This window comes from Chiloscyllium punctatum, chromosome 3, assembly GCF_047496795.1.
Source record: "Chiloscyllium punctatum isolate Juve2018m chromosome 3, sChiPun1.3, whole genome shotgun sequence".
In the NCBI taxonomy this organism is placed as follows: Eukaryota; Metazoa; Chordata; class Chondrichthyes; order Orectolobiformes; family Hemiscylliidae; genus Chiloscyllium; species Chiloscyllium punctatum.
The window spans coordinates 153,056,506-153,070,341 of NC_092741.1; the positions used below are offsets into that span (position 1 = coordinate 153,056,506).

The 13,836-nt window shown below is 42.1% G+C and overlaps 1 protein-coding gene across 2 annotated transcripts in view; it reads left to right on the top strand.

Annotated features, from left to right (window-relative positions):
• Positions 1–13,836, top strand: part of LOC140466835 (uncharacterized) — a 97,112-nt gene that overhangs the window by 26,530 nt on the left and 56,746 nt on the right. For both annotated transcript variants that reach the window (XM_072562547.1, XM_072562537.1), the window contains exons 3-4: positions 1,513–1,597; positions 5,726–5,899. In XM_072562547.1, the coding sequence (XP_072418648.1) occupies positions 1,513–1,597; positions 5,726–5,899 (259 nt within the window). The remainder of the gene's footprint in view (positions 1–1,512; positions 1,598–5,725; positions 5,900–13,836) is intronic.

The window sequence follows — 13,836 nt, forward strand, 5'->3', positions numbered from 1 at the left end:
CCAAGCTTTCAATTGCTGTTTTTAAGTTCAATATTTTAATCATTTTAAATACGTATTATTAGATATGCAGCAGTGTCGAAAGTGGGTGTAAATTGAAGGGTGGAATGTCACAGTTACAGAAATTTCATTGTGAAAACTTGCAGAGTAGCTCCAGGAAGACAGCTATGATAATTTACAGCATCTGCATTTTGATAGCTTGACAATAGGAAATTAGCATTAATCTACTTTTAACTTTGATATTTGGGGGTCTGTACTTAAGCCAAATTCCATACATAAAGAGCACAGAGACAATCTACTAGAAATATGTCACAGTAATTTGCAGCCCATCTGCCCTCATTACTATTTGATTTTCATTTGAAAATAACAAGCACACGCAAGTTTAATTCAGCAGCCTTTTTTTAAAATGTGTGCATGCACATGTTTGTGTCTGAAAATTCTGTGTGGAATTTTATCTGAGGTCTCGTTGTCAATACCAAAAATGGCTCTCGAGCTTGTGTGGGTGGATGACGAGATTCTGAGGGGATTTTACTGATATGGCCGATTTAAGAGGCTGTCTCTGGGCCTTCTGTGCAGCCTGCCCCTACAAATCACTAGTTCTATCAGAGGATTAGTAACTCAGCAGACTTGGCAGTCTCATTGAATAGAGGTGGTCATAGCTGAAGTTGCAAAGAGAAGACAATGTTGTTTCCATTTTGAGGCGGCTTCAACAGGGCAAGTGAGTTTTATTTGTGTGCTGCAGCCTGGCAGGCAGTCCCCACTTCTGGATCAATGGGGCTGAATCTCCAGTAGGGTGATGCCATGGGGTGCCTACATAAACACCGGAGTGACAATACCAGAATTACCCCTCCCTGCAGTCCACTAGAATGCCACCTTGATATGTTTGGTAGTTTCCTCACACAGCGGGAAGGTTCATCTCAGTATCGAAGAAATGCTGGCATTCACATAAAGTGACTATCAATTAGCCGATTAATTGTTGACCACTGACCGGCCATGTGGGCTTTTCCTCCTAGAGCCTTTAGCAGTAGATTAGATTCCCTACAGTATGGAAACAGATAATTTGGCCCAACAAGTCCACACCGACCATCTGAAGAGTAACCCACCCAGACCCATTCCCCTACCCTATATTTACCCCTGACTAATGCACCTAACATTATAGGCAATTTAGCGTAGCCAATTCACCTAACCTGTACAACCTTTGGACTGTGGGAGAGAACCAGAGCACCCGGAGGAAACCCATGCAGACACTGGGAGAATGTACAAACTTCACACAGGTAGTCGCCAGAGGCTGGAATCGAACCAGGGTCCCAGACACTGTGAGGCAGCAGTGCTAACCACTGAGCTACCGTGCCGCCTGTGTAGTTTTGCCAATGCTCCTGCCTCCTAGCCTGTAAATGGGCTGGTGAAATCGTTTGCTCTCTCCCTTGAGTTCTCCCTCATGCTCTAACTCTTATCATTAAGTCAAGCATTCTGCAGATTACTGGCTGCTGAAACAGTATTTCTGTTCTTTGACAGGTCAAGAAGAAAAAACAGCGCTTAGATGAGAAATCAAAGGAACAAAGTGTTTCAGGAAACAAAGAAAAAAATGAGGAAGAAGCTGGTGAGTTTGAATACCACAAGTAAGAGTGATCTTGAAATTGTAAAGTTCCAGTTAAGGGAGGAACATCTTTGGTGACATGAATAGATTTCCTTTTCCTTTGCTTTGTGAGGCAGTCGATGAAAGAAGTACTAAATTGTGAACTTAAGGAAGAGACTTGAGGGCACTGTTTTAAGTTTGAGGGAGCTGTCTTGATGATTTCTTTGGCACATGATGCCCAACACAAGCTGTGTAGAGATTATTTAAAATTAGCTCAGACTCTTAAAAAAGAAAACAAAGTAAGCAGATGCTCTCACACATATTATGAGATTAGCCTCTGTTATCAAAGACCTGGAAAAACCTTTTGGCAATAACCAGAGATATGGGGGAGGTATTTGCAGCACCACTAGATCACTTTGACTGTCACAGTTGCTGGAAATCATTCGAGGAATGAGTTTGATCATGGAAAGAAACACGAAGGGGGCTTGCTCCGAGTTTTTCTGTCACAATAGTTGAGGCTTTAGAGATAAAGTGGAGGGGAGTACATCTACCTGAAACTGAGAAACCTCTCAATCAGATACTGCAAAGGCAGGGAGAGCAGACAGCCATTATAGGCAGAGGTCAGTGATCTGATGTCCTAAAGGGAATGAAGTACATCATTCTTGGACTATACTGTAACTCCAGAAGCACAGCAGTGTGTTTGACTCTTAACTGTCGTCTGAAATAGCTCTTTCAAGCTATTTAGTTGAAGAGCCATTTTGCGATGGTCGTTAAATGCCAATGATGCCCTTATCCTATGAATGACTAAAAAATCATCCAGAATACCTGAGCTCATTGGCATACCTCACTCTCAAAGGATAGGATGGCAAATCGCCACAAACAGCAACCCGTAGTTGTCAGGGTACAGGCATGGCTACATACCCTCCTGCAGTGGAGGAGCTAGTCCAGGCCACTGCAGTGATGGCCAGCACTGAGGTTGTGACCTGACTGAGTCTATGTCTAAAAGTATGTAAAGTGATGATATGCTAAAGTCTCATTTTCCTTTGAACATTCAACTTTCTGCTGATACCACAAGCTATTCTTTGCACCCATTCTAAGCATGCACCTCTTGGTTTCCTCACCTTCCCTCACCATTGCTGTGAGATTGTCCCTTTTCTCTTTTCAGACACCCAGGGACTGCCACCTGCATTGTGTTGAAGGAACCAGGGTGTGGAAAAGAAAGAAAGCAGTGATAATGAAGAATCATAGAATCCCTGTAGTGCAGAAGGAGGCCATATGGCCACCGGGTTTGCACCGATCCTCGGAAGAGCATCCCACCTAGACCCACGCTCCAAACCCATCCCTGTAACCTCAAATGGGGTTTTTGCCATGGCTAACACTCCAAATCTGCACATCTCTGGACATTCGGGGCAATTTTTAGCATGGCCAGCTTACCTAATCTGAACATCTTTCAACTGAGAGAGTACCTGGAGGATGCAGAAAAACACCTGAAGCTGGAATCAAACCTGGATCCCTGCCACCATGAGGCCAGGGGGTGCCTGCGCAAGCCTGGGAGTGACCATACCGTGCAGCCCGTATCACTTTCACATTTGCAGCTGTCACACCAGATATTAGATGTACTTTAGTATAGCTTAGTACAGTGGAATCTGCACTTTGTGACACACATAACAAAAATGAGCTATACCCATGGCAGAGGGAAGGGGCAGCACAGGTGCCAGTTCTCTGGAGTGCACAATTGCATGCCATTTCTGCTGTATACAGTTCAGCTGAGGATGTTGGAGGAAAGGCATTCAAAAACAGGCTGATGTGTTCGCACGCAGAAATATGGTGCACTAACAAGTCTGCCAGTAATCTTGACGGAACTCTCAAATAATGTGGATGAGTTTGGTGCTAGGCTTTGGCTGAGTTTATAACCCATTTTTTTCCAGCTTTGTAATTGTGGGCCACCTCATTTTCACACCTAGACACAACTATGATGCAGGCTGATGTTTCGGTTTCCATTGCAATGTAAGGAGAAACTATCCAAAAGCTGAGAAGTGCTGTTTGAAGCTCAGACTAAAGTCTGAATCAGTGCAATTCTTGTGAGATTTTGTCTGCACCATTGAGCTTTATAATAGAAACATGAATAATGCTGTATGATTGGTTGGATTATTTGAATCCAAGCAATCGAGGAAACTGTTTCAAGGTACTTAAAGGTACTCGATGGAATTTTACTGAGGCAGCAGGAGTCCATATTAAGAAAAGAGATTATTTTGTTGGAGGCAATTTAGAGAAGGTTTGCTAAGATGATCCCAAGTATAAAGAGATTGTCTTATGAGCAAAGGTTAAACAAGTTGCGATTTTACCCTAGAATTTAGAATAATAAGAGGTGATGTCATTAAAATGTATAGGATTCTTAAGGGGCTTCACTGGGTAAATTCTAAGAAGACTTTTCCCCTCAAAAGAGAGTCTCGAACCAGAGACATATTCTCAGAATAAAGGGGCACCAATTTAAGACTGAGTTGAAGAAGAATTTCTTCTGAGATGTGAGCCTTTGGAACTCCTACTTTGGGGCAGAGTCCTTTTGTGTATTTAAGACTGAGTTGGATCGATTCTTGATCAATAGAGGAACTAAGGACTATGGGGAAAGGGCAGGAAAGTGGTGCTCCTGTGTGGTGGAGCAGGCTCAAGTGGCAAAACAACTTACTCCTGTTTCTATTTTGTATGGTATTCTTGTCATCAGGGTTGCAACTGGGAGTGACCTCACTTTATTGAGCAGTGAAACCAGTGACTACATTCTGTTGGACTTGCCAATCCCAAGTGCTGCCAGTCTAATCAGAGACAACTCATTGCTGGAACTGTACCTTCAAGTTGAGGGCTAATTGATGACCATGTGTCCTCATAAGTGAGGTTTAGGGATCTGGGCTGATTGGGAGTTGAGTGTTACCATGGGTAGGCTACATCATCGTCACATATAGCCATTATTGCTGGGGTGGGGGATTCCTCCATAGGCCAGAGAATGTTGCAAAAGGTGGACATCCTATGGTTCCCATTGGGAGTTCATTGAGGTTTAACGGTGGTGGGGGGTGTCTCTAGACAATGGAAAGCTCCCACAACCACGGGTCAACAGCGAGCAGAAGTGAAAATAGGCGCTTAGTTGGTCATTTATGTGGCTCAGTGGGAGCCAGCTAGATGCACCATCTGCCACCTTTCCTGCCACTGGCAAAATGAAAAGATGACAGTTGTGCCATTGTACCATCTTCCCAGCTACCATCCTGTCCCAAAAGGCTGGTAAAATTCAGTTGTTTTTTGAGTTAAAATCAGATGATTGCTTTGGCTCTAAACTTTGAAGATTCTAAACTCAATGTAACTTCTACAGTGGTAAAATGTTAAAGAAAAGGACCAATGCTTGAATAAAAGATATTAAATCGTGATAAGATTACAAGTGTTAATATTTCTTTTGCAGTTCAAGTGTATATAAATTATAATCAAAATTATTTGCTATATACTATTATTTACAATCTACCTGGTGTATTTTTTTGATAATATCTGCAGTATTGCTTTTTGTAGAAGGGAGAAAGACCCTCTGAAGGCAGAAAATAATTTCATTGTGTAAAATAATTTGCATTTTTCCAAATAGACGCTACTGGAAACCAAATTATCGTTGTTAGTTAATATGGTCTCAACATTACAGAGAAATAAGTCTGACCAGAATGGTAGTCTAAAATATGGTAACTGAGAAAGCTAAAATAGAATAGAAAAGCCAACAAAAAGAAAACACAGTTAATACTTACTGTAATAGTGACCAACTTCCAGTTGATTTGGATTTTCTATCTTTTTAATCACTGGCCGTAATTATAACAACAGCTTAAATTGAGCATGTTCACTTCGATGGTGTGATCTACTGTTTGCAGCAGTAGATCCAAAAGTGTTGAACTGTTAAGTAGAATTATCACCAGAGGTAACTACTCTTGGATCAGATTCCTATTCTACTGTTATGGTGATCTTACGTGGAACAAATCTGTTATATCCAAATGGTGTTTATGTCTGTAATGCAAGCTTAATTTTGCCTGCATGACAAGATTCACTGCATATCAATATTCACTGTGTGAATTATTGAGCTGTTTCAATATTTTAGAGTGTTATACAAGTTACATTTTTATTATATTCTAGGTGACTGGGTTATGAAAATCAGTAATCGGGAGAAACGCCAGTTGAGAAAAGAGCGCCAAAAGAAGAAGTGTGACACAACAAGTTTCTTCGATCCTAATTTTCCTCTTTATTTTGATGGAAACAAAGTTGCTTCAAGATCAGCTAAGGACAGTAAAGGTTCAGACGATCAAGAAGGTACCAAAAGATGTTACCACTGGTCTTTTGTTGGCTATATAGGTTAAAATTTAATAATGTACAAAAATCAAATCTCTTCAAAGATGCTATTAGATTTCTCTTCCAGTTATTATCCAGTTAGTAGAACATAAGAAATAAGAGCAGGAGTAGGCCATCTGACTCTTTCAGCTCCCTCTGCAATTCAGTAAGATTGTGGTTGAACTTTTTGTGGCCTCAGCTCCAGTTGCCTGCCCTCTCACTATAACCCTTAATTCCTTTACTGTTCAAAAAATTATCTATCTTAGCTTTAAAAACATTGATTGAAGCCTCAACTACTGGTCTCGAATTCCACAGATTAGAACCCTCTTGGTGAAGAAGTTTCTTCTCAATTTGGTCCTAAAGCTGCTCTCCCTAATTTTAAGGCTATGTCCGCTTGTCCTAGTTTTACCCGCCAGTGGAAACATCCTCTCTACTTCTATTTTATCCCCTTCATAATTTTATATGTTTCTGTAAGATCCCCCCATCATTCTTCTAAATTCCAATGAATATAATCCCAGTCTACTTAGTCTGTCCTCATAAGCCAACCCCCTCAATTCTGGAAACAACCTAGTGAACCTCCTCTGCAAATCCTGCAGTGCGAGTACATCCTTAAGTAAGGAGACCAAAACTGTACGCAGTACTCCCGGTGTGGCCTCACCAGCACCCTATACAGCTGTAACATAACCTCCCTGCATTAGAACAAGTCAACATGGATTTAGTAAGGGGAGGTCGTGCCTGACAAACCTGTTAGAATTCTTTGAAGAGGTGACAAGTAGGTTAGACCAGGGAAACCCAGTGGATGTGGTCTACTTAGACTTCCAAAAGGCCTTTGATAAGGTGCCACACGGGAGACTGCTGAGTAAGGTGAGGGCCCATGGTGTCTGAGCGGCACGGTGGCACAGTGGTTAGCACTGCTGCCTCACAGCGCCAGAGACCTGGGTTCAATTCCCGACTCAGGCGACTGACTGTGTGGAGTTTGCACATTCTCCCTGTGTCTGCGTGGGTTTCCTCCGGATGCTCCGGTTTCCTCCCACAGTCCAAAGATGTGCAGGTTAGGTGAGTTGGTCATGCTAAATTGCCCATAGTGTTAGGTAAAGGGGTAAATGTTGGGGAATGGATGGGTTGCACTTCGGTGGGTCGGTGTGGACTTGTTGGGCCGAAGGGCCTGTTTCCACACTGTAAGTAATCTAATCTAAACTCAAACCCTTATTGCAATGAAGGACAAAATTCAATTTGCCTTAATTATCTGTCGCACCTGCAGACCAATGTTCTGATTCATGCACAAGGACACCCTGGTCCCTTTACTTAGCAGCATGCTGCAATTTCTTACCATTCAAATAATAGTCCTTTTGACTGTTATTTATACCAAAATGGATGACTTCACATTTATTAACATTGTACTCCATCTGCTGGCCCCTGCCCACTCACCTCAACAATGTCCCTCTGCAAAGTTTAAAACCATAAGACATAGGAGTGGAAGTAAGGCCATTCAGCCCATCGAGTCCACTCCGCCATTCAATCATGGCTGATGGGCATTTCAACTCCACTTACCTGCATTCTCCCCGTAGCCCTTAATTCCTTGTGACATCAAGAATTTATCAATCTCTGCCTTGAAGACATTTAGCGTCCCAGCCTCCACTGCACTCTGCGGCAACGAATTCCACAGGCCCATCACTCTCTGGCTGAAGAAATGTCTCCGCTTTTCTGTTCAGAATTTACCCCCTCTAATTCTAAGGCTGTGCCCATGAGTCCTAGTCTCCTCGCCTAACGGAAACAATTTCTTAGCGTCCACCCTTTCCAAGCCATGTATTAGCTTGTAAGTTTCTATTAGATCTCCCCTTAATCTTCTAAACTCCAATCCCAGGATCCTCAGCCGTTCCTCGTATGTTTGACCTACCATTCCAGGGATCATCCGTGTGAATCTCCGCTCGACACGCTCCAGTGCCATTATGTCCCTCCTGAGGTGTGGGGCCCAAAACTGGACACAGTACTCCAAATGGGGCCTAACCAGAGCTTTATAAAGTCTCAGTAGCACATCGCTGCTTTTATATTCCAACCCTCTTGAGATAAATGACAACATTGCATTTGCTTTCTTAATCACGGACTCAACCTGCATGTTTACCTTTAGAGAATCCCAGATCCCTTTGTACTTTGGCTTGATGAATTTTCTCACCGTTTAGAAAGTAATCCATGCTTGTATTCTTTTTTCCAAAGTGCAAGACCTCGCATTTGCTCACATTGAACTTCATCAGCCATTTCCTGGACCACTCTCCCTAACTGTCTAGATCCTTCTGCAGCCTCCCCACCTCCTTAGTACTATCTGCCTGTACACCTATCTTCGTATCATCAGTAAACTTCGCTAGAATGCCCCCAGTCCCTTCATCCAGGTCATTAATATATAACATGAACAGCTACGGCCCCAACACTGAACCCACCGGGACACCGCTTGTCACCGGCTGCCATTTCGAAAAAGAACCTCTTATCCCAACTCTCTGCCTTCTGTCAGACAGCCAATCCTCAATCCATGCCAGTAGCTCACCTCGAACACCATGGGCCCTCACCTTACTCAGCAGTCTCCCGTGTGGCACCTTATCAAAGGCCTTTTGGAAGTCTAGATAGACCACATCCACTGGGTTTCCCTGGTCTAACCTACTTGTCACCTCTTCAAAGAACTCTAACAGGTTTGTCAGGCACGACCTCCCCTTACTAAATCCATGTTGACTTGTTCTAATCCGACCCTGCTCTTCCAAGAATTTAGAAACCTCATCCTTAACGATGGGGATTCTAGAATTTTACCAACAACCGAGGTTAGGCTAGTTGGCCTATAATTTTCCACCTTTGGTCTTGATCCTTTCTTGAACAATGGGGTTACAAGAGCGGTCTTCCAATCATCCGGGACTTTCCCTGACTCCAGTGACTTTTGAAAGATCTCAACCAACGCCTCCGCTATTTCCTCAGCCACCTCCCTTAGAACTCTAAGATGTAGCCCATCGGGGCCAGGAGATTTATCAATTTTAAGACCTTTTAGCTTTTCTAGCACTTTCTCTTTTGTAATGGCAACCATACTCAACTCAGCCCCCTGACTCCCTTTAATTGTTGGGATATTACTCATGTCTTCCACTGTGAAGACTGACGCAAAGTACTTATTAAGTTCTCCAGCTGTTTCTTATCTCCCATCACTAGCCTTCCAGCATCAGTTTGAAGTAGCCCAGTGTCTACTTTTGCCTGTCTTTTGTTTCTTATGTATTGAAAGAAACTTTTACTATCATTTCTAATATTACTGGCTAGCCTACCTTCATATTTGATCCTTTCCTTCCTTATTTCTCTTTCTGTTATCCTCTGTTTGTTTTTGTAGCCTTCCCAATCTTTTGATTTCCCAGTGCTGTTGGCCACTTTATAGGATCTCTCTTTTTCTATGATACATTTCCTGACTTCCTTTGTCAGCCATGGATTATCCCTCCCCGGATAATCTTTCTTTTCTTGGGGATGAACTTCTGTACTGTGTCCTCAATTATACCCACAAACTCCTGCCATTTTTGCTCTACTGTCTTCCCTGCTAGGCTCTGCTTCCAGTCAATTTTCGTCAGTTGCTCTTTCATGCCCTCGTAATTACCTTTGTTTAACTGTAACACTATTACACCTGATTTTGCCTTCTATCTTTCAAACTGCAGACTGAACTCTACCATATTATGATCGCTGCTTCCTAAGTGTTCCCTTACTTTAAGATCTTTTATAAAGTCTGGTTCATTACATAGCACTAGGTCCAAAATAGCCTGCTTCCTTGTGGGCTCCATGACCAGCTGTTCCAAAAAGCCATCCTGTAAGCATTCCACGAATTCCCTTTCTTTGGATCCACTGGCAACATTATTTACCCAGTCCACCTGCATATTGAAGTCCCCCATGATCATCGTGACCTTGCCTTTCTGACATGCCTTTTCTATTTCCTGGTACATGTTGTGCCTCTGGTCCTGACCACTGTTAGGAGGTCTGTACATAACTCCTATTATGGTTTTTTTGCCTTTGTGGTTCCTCAATTCTACCCATACAGACTCCACATCATCCGACCCTATGTCATTCAGTGCCATAGATTTAATTTTGTTCTTAACTAACAAGGCCACCCTGTCCCCTCTGCCCACCTCCCTGTCTTTTCGATAAATTAGATTAGATTAGATTACTTACAGTGTGGAAACAGGCCCTTCGGCCCAACAAGTCCACACCGCCCCGCCGAAGCGTAACCCACCCATACCCCTACATCTACCCCTTACCTAACACTACGGGCAATTTAGCATGGCCAATTCACCTGACCTGCACATCTTTGGACTGTGGGAGGAAACCGGAGCACCCGGAGGAAACCCACGCAGACACGGGGAGAACGTGCAAACTCCACACAGTCGGTCGCCTGAGGCAGGAATTGAACCCAGGTCTCTGGCGCTGTGAGGCAGCAGTGCTAACCACTGTGCCACCGTGGATGTTTAACTGCCAGTCCCGAACCCCCTGCAACCATGTCTCTGTGATGGTTACCACATCATAATCATTCACAATGATCTGTGCTGTTAGTTCATCTACTTTGTTATGAATGCTACAAGCATTCGGGTAAAGTGCCTTAATGCTAACATTCTTATCATTTGAGATATTGGAAGTCGTAAGATGTCCCAAGTTATCCTTCCTTTTTGTTGCATTCCTAATCTGCCTCAAGGTTAAATCCACCTGCATACATGCTATCCTCCTGCTTATCTTTCCATTTAACGCCATACTCCCTGTCACTTTCACTTTCCCTTCCCCCCCACCCCCACCCCAACTCAGAAGTTTAAAGTCCTACTGACCACCCTATTTATCCTCTTCACTAGAACATTGGTACCAGATCGGTTCAGGTGGAGACAGTCCCAACGGTACAGATCCCCCCGGTTCCAAAACCGATGCCAGTGCCCCGTGAAATGGAATCCCTCTTTCCCACACCAATCCCTTAGCCACGTGTTTACTTCCCAGTTCACAGTTCTCTGCGCACTTTGCTCTTACCATTCATCTTAGCGTCATCTGCAAACTTTGACACACTACTTGTGGTCCCCAACTTCAAATCATCCAATGTAATTTGTGAATAATTGCAGTCCCAATAATTATCCCTGAGGCGCACCACTTGTCACTAATCACTAACTAGAAAAGGACTCATTTATCCCCACTCTTTGCTTCCTGTTAGTTAACCAATCCTTTATCCATGCAAAACATTACCCGTAACACCATGCATCTTAATCTTATGCAGCAGCCTTTTGTGCGGCACCTTGTCGAATGCCTTAAGGCAGTTCACTGCTCATTTAAATATTGTTACCAGTTAAGCCCAGGAGCTAGTACTGGTTTACGTTTCAACCCGTTCATATTGAAACAACCACAAAACTATTATGTTTTGAGAATATTCTGAATATTCCTAAAAATTTTCTTCAAACTGTTTCAACTTCTATATTTTTAAATCTGTATATTTGACTAACATAACTAATCTTTTTAAATGTATTAGATCTTTAGTTGAGATCAAATTATTTATAGCAGCGTTGGTTTTGTAAGGCTGATAATTGCTAATCTAATTATTTTGTACATGTTCTATTGAGTACATTGGGGTTTTTCCAGTCATCCTTCAGCAAAATGGTGGTTATGCTGTATCATCAGGTCAATAGATCTGCTGAATTTACGGTGGATAATGAAGAAACCCATAGTGAAATTCAATCTCTTAATAATATTTAACCTGCTCCTGTAAACTTTCCTTTGAACATTATTTTTACTACTTCTGCAGCTTCTAAATCCAACTTAATGCTGCGATATCAGCTCACTCCTTCCCCCACGCATCTTTTAATAATATATAAATTTGCAAGGTGCATATTGAGGAATTTCATTTCGCTCCAGCTAAAAATGGAAAGATGAAAGGATTATTTTCAACCCCACCTCACCTCAAATTCTGTACCTTTTTAAGAGTTTGTGAATTCTTCATCATTGAGTATTTTTAAGGTTGGGATAGATAGTTTTGATCTCTCGGGAAATTGAAGAATATGTGGAGTGAATGGGAAAGTAGAGTTGAGCTAGAAAGTCAGCCAGTCATATTGAATGACAGAGTAAGGTTGAGGGACCATATATCTGGTCTAAGCCTTCTTTGATTCACAAACAGAATGGGGGCATCATTGACTGGCCCAGCATTTATTACCCATCCATAATTGCCCTTGAAAACATAGTGATGAGCTGCAATCTTGAACTGCTGCAGTCACACCCACAATGCTGTGAGGGAGGGACTTCCAGGATTTTGACCCAGAGACTGATAGAATGAAAATACATTTCCAAGTCAGGATGTGTGGCTATAGAGTTAAGTTGTTATACTGATACTAGGTACTGGTACCATTGCCAGTAATTCTTTAACCCCCCGAAAATCACAATGTCAGGCTCAATATGTTGGATAACAATCCAAGCTTCCAATCCCACATATTCTTGATCACAGATTGTCAACTTTAGCTTCTAACATTATGACCTTCACCTGAAGATAAATCTCACTTGCTCACATTGACTGTGAATCCTATTGGTTTGAGTCCTTCATCACTTAAGTATTAAATTTATATGTATGTTTTAGAATCCCTTCATTGTTTTGCTGTTTACTATGTCTGCAACTTCATACAACCCAAATTCCCTGTTAACTAATGAATTGACGATACATTAACAATAAGTCTATTCCCCTCGATCAGTGTGATTGTGCAGTAGTCCCTTTCCTTCAATCATCTGTGTAGCCATTCAGCTTTTCTGAGCTACATGCTCTACCTGCAAATGCCTTTTTAAGGCCCTTCCTAAAACTCTTTGTCCTTAACTCATCTTATTTTGTTCTTTGATGGGAATTGGGTATTCTTGACCAAGCCAGCATTTGTTTCTCATTTGTAATTGCCTACCATCGACTGGTTTACTAGGCTATTGCAGAGCGAAGTTAAGGATGAACCACGCTGCTTGAATCTGTATCACATGTAGATAAGGAGCAGATCAAGTACAGAAGGCAGATTTCCTTCTCTAAAGGGAATTTGGTGAACCAGATAGGATTTTGCATTAGTTTTGTATCTGTTATGACACAGGGTAAACCCCTCTGCTAATTTAAACCAGCAACACAGAAAAGGTTCACCCCATGCTGTAATCTGTTAAAATTCAAGAGGCAAAGAACTATCCCAAAAGTCACTATTTAAAGTAAAAATTAACAACTTTATCTGGTACACTTTGGCCCATTTCTCCTCTGCATTAACCTGCTGTAGTCTCCATTTCCATTTTAGGATTCTACCTTTCAGATTATAACCCTCAGGAATATTCTCTGCCTCCTTTTCGGAGTACGCATTCACAGATATATTTTTTATCATCTTGTCTTGCTGCTGCAAGAGCAAAAGTTTACAGTGTGATGTAACTGAAATTATATATTGAAAAAGACCTGGATTGTTTAAGTCTCTCATCTTTTAGAATGGGAATGTTGGTTTTAGTTGCATTACACTAAACCTTTGCTATAAATTCTGTGTCCTCCGATCTTATACTCCACAACCACCTGATGAAGGAATTGCGTTCCCAAAGCTAGTGCTTCCAAATAAACCTGTTGGACTATAACCTGGTGATGTGATTTTTACCTTTGTATACCCCAGTCCAACACCGGCACCTCCAAATCAAAATTATAACTATTTGTCCTTCTCTACCTGTTCTTTCTGAGTAAACTTTACTCACAGAGGTGAATTTTTTTATAGAGATCAAGTACTAACTCCATACCCAGCCCCTGCCTTGGCTGTGCACTCTCCTGCAGTTCCTTGGCTCTTCTTGGGATTTCCTTTGCTACATTCACTAATGTAGCTTCTTTTGCCACATCTTTTCCCACAGTGCCTTTCTTTAACAACTGGCACTGTGACTTTAATTGTCCCACTTTACCACAG